This window comes from Chlamydomonas reinhardtii, chromosome 5 (genome assembly GCF_000002595.2).
Source record: "Chlamydomonas reinhardtii strain CC-503 cw92 mt+ chromosome 5, whole genome shotgun sequence".
In the NCBI taxonomy this organism is placed as follows: Eukaryota; Viridiplantae; Chlorophyta; class Chlorophyceae; order Chlamydomonadales; family Chlamydomonadaceae; genus Chlamydomonas; species Chlamydomonas reinhardtii.
The window spans coordinates 3,119,603-3,128,072 of NC_057008.1; the positions used below are offsets into that span (position 1 = coordinate 3,119,603).

The following is an 8,470-nucleotide window of genomic DNA, read 5'->3' on the forward strand; positions in this document are numbered from 1 at the left end:
CAACCCATACATGTCGCTGTCCGCGGTGTGCGTTGACTTCCAACATCCTAACTCAGCTTCCAGCGCTCATTGCACATGGACATACACAACTGGCGATGCACCCAAACCGAAAGGCCCCGTGCGGGTATGGAAGCCGCGCTCGCTGCTCTGTCCCTGAATATGCCTCACAACGCCTGCCCAAGTTCCACCCACACGGAAAACCAAAGCGCTGCGGCACTGCGAGAGGTCGCCGCGCGGTACTCACTCCTGGCGGCACGTTAGCCCTGCTGCCTGCTGCGGCTGCGGAGTAGCCGCAAAACCCCGGCATCAACGGCTCCAAAACCCAAGCCTCCACCAACACGGCCCAAGCCAGCCTCCACGTGCTGGCCCAGCTGGTCCATCCCGCGCCGCAGATTCTCACTTCCCACCTCCATCCCGAGGCGTAGCTTGTCGCTTCCCACCTCCACCCCGCGCCGCAGATGCACAGCTCCTTCCACCACACCAAGCCGCAGGTGCACAGCTCCTTGCACCACGCCGAGCCGTAGATGCCAGGCCGCGACCATGACAGCTATCGCCCAGAAGAGCGGTCCCCATGCTGACGAATGCAATATGCTCTGCATGCATTGGACACAGCGCAGTAGAGGGTGATTCCGTGAACTGTCGAACTGGCCTAACTACATGTTTGAATGGCGTTCGTGAACCAAGTATGCAATCCATTTGGTTCTTTGCTAAAGATTATAAGCATTGGCCACTGCCTAAACTGAGCTGGAAACAGGGTGCCCCAGTGTGGCCGACCGGAGAACAGGGCCAGGTGCTCCAAACGAGCCCATTCAAACCTAATTACGCCAAGTGGAAATGCTCTCTTACCGATCCCAACTCTCGGGCCAGCGCGGACCAGTCCCCACGCACAACGTCATGGCCATCGTGCCCGAGGGGGCACACAGTTAAAGCATGGCCATGCCCAACTCCAGCTGTAGCAGCAACGATGATGCCGACAAAAGTCAGCCCAACCAGCGCAATGCAGCGTGCGGCCATATTCCAAGCTTGGTGTAGCTAGTAGCTTGTTGAGCAGTGTAACTGGTCGCAAAGCTCAGAATGCGTGTATGGCAGAGATTGGTGTGGGAACGGGGAACGCTTTTGCGGGGAGTCGAGCTCGGAACGGGCAGCGACGGGGACCAATCCTCGGGGACCAATCCGGACGATGGCCCACTCATAGCTCAGCTCGCCCACTCCGCACTGCACCATTTTCGATACTGGAGATGGTGGCAGAGGCGGCGGAGGTGGCCGTAGCGCTGGGCGCGTGGTGCTGACGATGCTGGTGGCACTGGTTTTAACCTTAGTGCTGTGGGCGGGTGCGGGTGCCGTCGGCTGCTTCTGCACAGACTCAACAGACCTGGGTGCGCTTGCATTACATGCCATGGCAGGTTCCGCCCCGGATGCGCCCCAAATGCGGCGGCAGCGGCAGCAGCGGCGGTGGCAGGAAGGCAGCAGCGCCTGCAGCAGCAACGGCACGGCGGCTGCAGTGGGCTAGGGCGCGGCGGCTGCTGTTGTCACACACGCTGCACCGCTTGCTACAGGCGCTGTCTGGCTTCGCCCCGCGGCTGCCAGGAGCGGAGCTCAGGTGCCTCGTGCAGTGCCGGTTGCGGGAAGTCGACACGTCTCCGGAGGGGTTCCAGGCATCATGGTCGCGTGCAGGGGAGGCCTCCCCTGTCCTGAACCAACTATCGAGCTTCGAAGAAAAGCGTGCAGGGCCAGGGGAGGGGGGAGGCGGACCACGGGAGGTGACGGCCAGAGGGGTTTCAGGTGCAGGCAGACGTCAGAACGGATAGCAAATGTGCATGAAAAGCAAAAGAATATGTAGCGGCGGCCAAGGGAGCGACAAGAAAAGGTGGCTCTCCCTCGCAAGGGAAAAGTGGGCTGTGCCGCCACGCCACGTCCTCCGTCTGAGGCCGAAGGTTCCGATACTAGCCTCATCTCCCGGACATAGCCGGGGTCGGTTTGTACAGGCACCGCCCGCCATATGTGCCCAGTCGCGCCCAGCTATCAAGCACTAGTGCAGCAGGCAGCAGGCCAACCAGACAGCAAGGAAAACCCCTCAACACCCTTGCCGCTGCAGCTGACTGCCCGCTACGCCATCCTCGTCAGCACAGGTCGCTAACCAGACAACACCGGCAGGTCTCAACCTGCGCGCCGGCGCCGCTTTGAAGGCGGCGCCGCGCTGTCCTCCTCCACGTGGCCTTGCCTGCCCCCTCTGCTCCGAACATGCGCGCCGCCACTGCTGCTGGGCCCAGGGCCGCCCGTGCCGCCACCACCACCGGGCCCAACTAACGCCGTGGCCGCTGCTGTTGCCGCCGGTAGGCGCGGTGCCACCGCCGCCGCCACCGCCGTCTCCAGGCCCTGCACCGCCGCCACCGCCACCGCCACCGCCACCGCCGCCGCCAGGCCCTGCACCGCCACCGCCGCCAGCAGGTCGCAGGGCTGCAGGCCGCGGTTTGCCAAGCAGCGTCTCCATCAGCGCGTGCCGCATGTTTGTAGCCGAGTTGGCGTCGCGGCCCTGCAGTTCAACATGCAAACAGGGCGTGTGTCATCCCGTGTGTCACCCCGTATCATCTCCAAACCGCCCTGTGTCATCCCGTGTCATCCCGTGTCATCATCTCCAAACCGACCTGCCGCCCCAAACCTGCCATCCCACTTACCCACACAGTCCCGCAGTGCTGGCACACTTGGACGTCGCGGGCACGCGAGCCACCAAACGGAATCACAACTTCCAGGCAGCGCTGCCCGTTACCAAGCAGGCGCCGTCCGCACTTCGCACACACCTGCTCAGACACAGAGATAGGTTTGCGCCAGGTAAGGTACGTGTGCATTGAGCGTTGTGCGCATTGCTTTGTGAAGATCACAGCGTACCTGGCTGGTGTAGTACTCGTCCACGTAGACCACCAGGTGGGCGTACTTGTCCACCAGCAGACGCAGCAGCGCCCGGTTTGGGCCCCTGCCTGACCTGAATTGCGAAGTAAGTGAGTGAGTGGGTGAAGGTGAGTGGGTGAGTGAAGGTGGGTGAGTGAGTGCGTTGCTGAGCGAGTGGCCGGGTGAGTGAGTGGCTGAGTGAGCCAAGGACCAGAGCCCCTGCCTGACCTGCTGACGCAGCCGCCGTGGCCAGTGTTGGCGTTGCCCCAGCCGACGATGACCTCCTCCTTGGGCCTTCCCCCAGCCAGCTGCTGCGCCGTTTGCTCGAGGACCTGGACGGGCATGACGTTGTGCGGTGAGTTGTTTGCATGAGCTGTACAGGGCACGCATGCAACCTGGGACAGACGGAGTTAGCAACCAACGCGCACCTTCTGGCTGCGAATGTAAACAGTCAAGCGCCACCGCCGCTGGCCCCACTGCCGGTAATGGCGCAGGAGCTGCCACAGCCCTATCCCACCGCTGCCGCCGTATAGGTACTGAATGCGGCGTGTGTGGTCAGCTGCATACGCCACCCGCGCACTTGGGATCCCGGCCTGCCACCGCTGGAGCGCTGGCTGCTCCTGCAGACGCGCCTCCTGCCAACGCTGGCGCTCTGATTGGCCAGTGCGCTTGCGGTAACCAGCACCAGACACACGCGCGTAGCACTTGCGCTGCTCCCTGCGCCGCTTGGTCGCCGCATGCATGCCTCTGCTTCCGCGAACGGCGGCCGCGCCAACCGCGCGGCTTTCGCCGCCACCGCCCACGGGCACACCCTCGCCTCCCGCGCCCCCTCGACTGCCCCCGCTGGCGCTTCCGCCACACATTAGCGCGCCCGCCGACCCCACGAAGCCGCCGCTGCCGCCGCCGGCGCTTTGCCCGCTCCCTGCGCCGCTCTCGCAGAGGCCGGGTAGGGCCTTGCGCCATCAATTGCTGACGCTCGGCCTCTGGGATGTCTCTCGGGCCGGCCCACAGCCGTACGGCGTGCGCAGGGTGCTGGTGGCTGTGCGAGCTGAAGTCGGCCAGGTAGTCGACGCAGGCCACCAGGTAATTGACGCAGCCCGGGTCCACGGCTACAACGCGCATGGCCTTGAGGGCATCCGGTGTGTATTGCGCAAGCGCCTGGCCAGCAGCAACCACGCCAGGAACCGGATTGTTCCCTGGCGCTCTTCCCGGTCCGTCAAGGTAGCTGCTGCCGTCGCTGTCGCTGCTGCCGTCGCTGCTGTTGCCGTCGCTGCTGTTGCCGTCGCTGCTGTTGCCGTCGCTGCTGCTGCTGCCGTCGCTGCTGCTGCTGCCGTCGCTGTCGCTGCTGCCGTCGCTGCTGTTGCCGTCGCTGCTGCTGCCGTCGCTGCTGCTGCTGCCGTCGCTGCGAAAAAGGTGCTCGAAGGTGTTCGGGAAAGTAGATGGCAGGGAAAGTTGAGGTGATGAGACAATTATAAACAAGGCAGAAGCTGAGCAACATGCGCAGATGCGGCGCGGCACCGCGTGTTTTACGGGGGGTCGCTCGAGTCAAGGGCGGGTCGAGTGCCAGACTCGAGGGCGCGATATGCGGAAAGAGTCGCGGTGACCTTGACCCCTACTTGGCTCCCGTGAGGCCCAGGTGGTGGACCGATGGATGGAGCAACAGTCATGCGCACACTACGGTCCTGTAGTTGGCGCCTTATGGCCCAAAATTTCAAAACAGGTGTCGGAGTTAAGGACCAACTGCTGAGTGGACCAGATGACCATGTGAATCATGTACTACAGTAAACGCGGACCCTCTGCCCAGGGCAACGCGCACGTGTAGTCATGAGCTCATTGGATAGGCCAGTGGGAGGGGCAGTGCCAGCAGTGACAGTGCCACTTGCCTCGGGCGTGTCAACGCGTCGTGCGTGTGCGGCAGGGTAGCCAACTGCCCCGTGCAAATGCCCCCTGTATCCTTGCGGGATCTGCTGACACCGGCGGGCATACCCATGGCCGCCGGACCCCAATCAAGGAAAACCTGGGCTCTAGCTTTTGCAGCTCGCTCAGACGTCACGGCAGCATTGCCACGAGTCTTGCTCTCAAGACTTGCTGATGAGTCACAGGCACGCTGTCGAACCACATTGCTGCCCTCGCCCTCATCAACCGCCAGCCTCACTGACTGCAAGAGTCAATCAACTGTGCTGTGCGTGTTGCTCCGTGGAGGGAGGCATAACAAGTGCGGGCGGGCGTGCGCGGCGGCGGCCTCCCAACCCATACACAGCCCTCTGGAGATGACGATACCGGCGATACCGGCCGATCCGATACGGGCTTCAGTGTGTCGAGTTCCGTGTGCCTTGCTTGCAGTGCCCCTAGCCCGCGCATGCACACCCCAGAAACGCACCGCCCCGTGCGGCTGCCAGTTTCATGACGGGTGTGGGGAACCGCAATGCGGTCCGCACCCGTCACCTGCCTGCTGTTTGCACCCTTGCCTCATTGTCTGCGTTTGCTTGCGTCCCTTGCCGCCCCTTCGGAGGTTTCGTTTGTGTTTACTGCTTGTGGCTTCCTGGTGTCGCACGGCATGCACCGCACGCGCCAATGCGTGCGACCGGGATGAGCCAGCATGCAGCGATCGCGCTGTCGTTACTTCCTCGGCCGCCCGGCGCACTTGCTCATTTAACCGCATCCATCACTTCTCCGTACTTAGTGTTCTTCGTTTAGCCACCCCACGCAGCGCACAGCCACCGCCCGCAGCCCGGCTCGCGCACCATGTCCTCGCGGTTGCTTTGGGGTTGACGTTGCTTGCCTCACGCCTTGCGCCATAGCTTCTACGCTGCAGTGCATCACGCCTCCTGTCCCTCCCTCCCTCCCATAGATGTCGTGCTGGGCACCGGTGGCGCTGGTATTCTCCAGGTTGGTTTCGGGCGCATCCTTTCTGGTAGTCCCAAGCAACGCCAGCCCGGCCGCCGTCGTCCAGCCCAGCCATCCCAATACAGCAGCCGCCTTCCGTCAGCCAGCCATGGGCGCGACCGTCCACAGCGTTTACCGTCGGTTACGAGGTAACATGTGAATTCGCAACTTGCGCTACTGACTGCCTACTCTCGTGCCGCCTGCAAGCCCACTCCGCCTTCCGCTCTGGTCTGCGTACGCATTAGTTCCGCAACACTCGTCATTTAGTGATGCCGTTACATTGGACGACTACTGCCTGCACCGCATCTGACCGCAGGCTCGGCCAGTGTCTTTTGCCCCACCGGCCAGCTCCAATCGTCCTGGCACATCGCCCGTACATAAGCGCGTTCGCGCGCACATGCTGTCGGCGCACTTGCTTGGCCGTTGGGTCTGATCTGACGCGGAAACATACCGGCTGCCCAGACGTCCGCAATCTGACCTGGCAGGTCGCAAGCGTACTCAGCAATGTGCCCGAATCGCTAGCGCACGCTAACGTTACCCCCACTGTACGCCGCCTCTGAGCAGAGACCTGCTGTGTCCGAAGTCTGAATCACAGCACGTCGTCGCTGATACCAATCCTCAGCGCTTCAGCAGCACACAAAACGGAACCGTAAAAAAACGGCCTGCAAACCTGCACGTGGTAGGCGCCCAGCCTTCGAGTCCCACACCTCCTTGCATCAGCCACACGCTATGTGTACAGGTGACCTCCTGCCATTCCTTAACCGCGCTCAATAGTGGTTCCTGTGCCCACGCACATGCTTGCATGGATCGCACATGCTTGCATGAATCCAATACCTCTCAAATTGTACAATAGCCATATGAATGACGAACGCCAGGGGAGCATTGAGTTCCTGCAGCACAACACAAGGCATGGCGCCTGACACCGGCTTTTCGTCGTGGGCCAGTCCGTCGTGAGCCTGGTTTCTCTGCCCATTCATACCGCGCACTGCTCACCTCGCAACCAACCCCCCAAGACTCCGTGTTTCCCTTCCAACACATCCGCTGACGCGGACATACAGCCGCATAACGGGCAGCCCAACCAGACGACAACACGCTGACACATCACAGTCCGGTAGGAGGTTGTTGGGCTCAGCCCCACGTGAGCGCGTCCTTCACGCCTCCTCCCGCCGCTGGCCGCGAGGCACCTGCAAGGACAAACCCACCTCACGTGTTGGCACATGCAGGTACGGTATGCAAGTGTGACGAGGGCCGCAATTGCAGCTCCAGACGCACCGGCGCCTGTCCGGCTCCTGACCCGCAACTGTTGACACAAGGGCCCCGGATCACGACTATCGAATCCCTGCAATATACCCGCATCACATCCGTACCTCCAGCGGCGATCCGCTCTTTCCGCATCTCGGCAATCGCCGCGGCGCGTGACGCGCCCTCTGCTTGATGCTTTAGTGTGTCAGCCGCCGCAGCCCGAGGGTCCTGAGGCAAGTCGAAAGCAACACGTGGTTAGGGGAGAAGTGAGCCGTGGGGAGATGGAAAGAGCAAAACCACCGGGCAAGGGCGTAAGCCTTGGGATTGCCTGGTGAGGCATGCCAGGAACGGCATCACCCGCGCCCTCATTTGATAAGCTGCCCGCTTCTGTTCACCAGGTCAAGCTGCATTCAATGTATCCGATGCAACTTGAGCCCCATACCTGCTGCTTGACGCCCACTTTTTGGTGCATCCAAGCGTTTGTGGCCGGCACCCAGCTGCCGTCCGCTGCCCGCTCCGTGTGGGCGATGGGGTTGAACCCGCTTTGCTGCTGCCTGCAGTTAAGAAGCGGCAGTACGAGGGTTACCGTAGAGGCTTGCGGATTATGCCTAACCTGGATGCGGTACGGGGCTACCGTGACACAGTCATGTGGGCCCGGTGACAGACCGCAAGACGAAGAGCCATTGTCAAGAGCTCTCTAGGCTGCGCACGAACGCAAGCCCCAAGCAACACGTCCTCGGTAAACGTCAGGGGACATTATCAACACGTTCTCAAGCTCTGACTTACGCATTATTTAACCGCTCGCTTCGGAGCGCTACACAGCCGATGTTCTTTTGCTCCTGCGTTAGCAGGTGGAGCATGGTTCCTTCAATGCCGCGGGCGGGGGACAGGGAGGTCGTGCGCGGCTAGCCAACTGCTCCCCACGCTCGCTGGGCTTGTCATGCACGCATGCGTGGCTCAATACAAGCTCGCTCAGAGTAGAAGGACAGTGTTCAGGAACCGAGGGCCTCCTCAGACACGCCGTCGCCGGGTTACCGCGGGCCCGCAGACCCTTCGCCAACCCACCTTGGTCATGATAGCCGCCTGCCGCTCAGCTTCCCAAGCGGGCCCCCGGCGCTTTGTGTTCCACCCCGGCTTGAATTCGCCCTCCTTCTTTGCATTGAGCGGCTCGTAATAGTGAGCCGGTGAGGCTGGCGTATTTGCATCTGCCTTCAGGAAGTCCCATTGTTGCTTTCCCTTGGCTGCCATAGCTAACAAACTAGTGTCTTGGTTACAGGGAATGAGAACGTGTAAGCTAGGTGCGCAATATAAGGCCCAACAAAGTTCGCGTAGGCCGAGCTAAGGTAAGGCAGATTGCTTTAATAAGTAGCGCAGATTATTAATGATGAAATGATGCAAAGTGAAAAACCGAAAGCTCTCTGACTCTTAGCCGCGATGAGGCCGATGGCCCCATGCA

The 8,470-nt window shown here is 61.8% G+C and overlaps 1 protein-coding gene across 1 annotated transcript; it reads right to left on the minus strand.

Annotated features, from left to right (window-relative positions):
• Window positions 1-5,908: 5,908 nt before the first annotated feature.
• Window positions 5,909-8,398, minus strand: CHLRE_05g239200v5 (uncharacterized protein). The gene is made up of 5 exons (XM_001697661.2): window positions 8,080-8,398; window positions 7,801-7,853; window positions 7,457-7,568; window positions 7,140-7,242; window positions 5,909-6,956 (listed from the first exon to the last, which is right to left on the minus strand). The coding sequence occupies exons 1-5, from the start codon at window positions 8,260-8,262 to the stop codon at window positions 6,901-6,903; spliced, it is 507 nt and encodes a 168-aa protein (XP_001697713.1). The 5' UTR covers window positions 8,263-8,398; the 3' UTR covers window positions 5,909-6,900.
• Window positions 8,399-8,470: the final 72 nt, after the last annotated feature.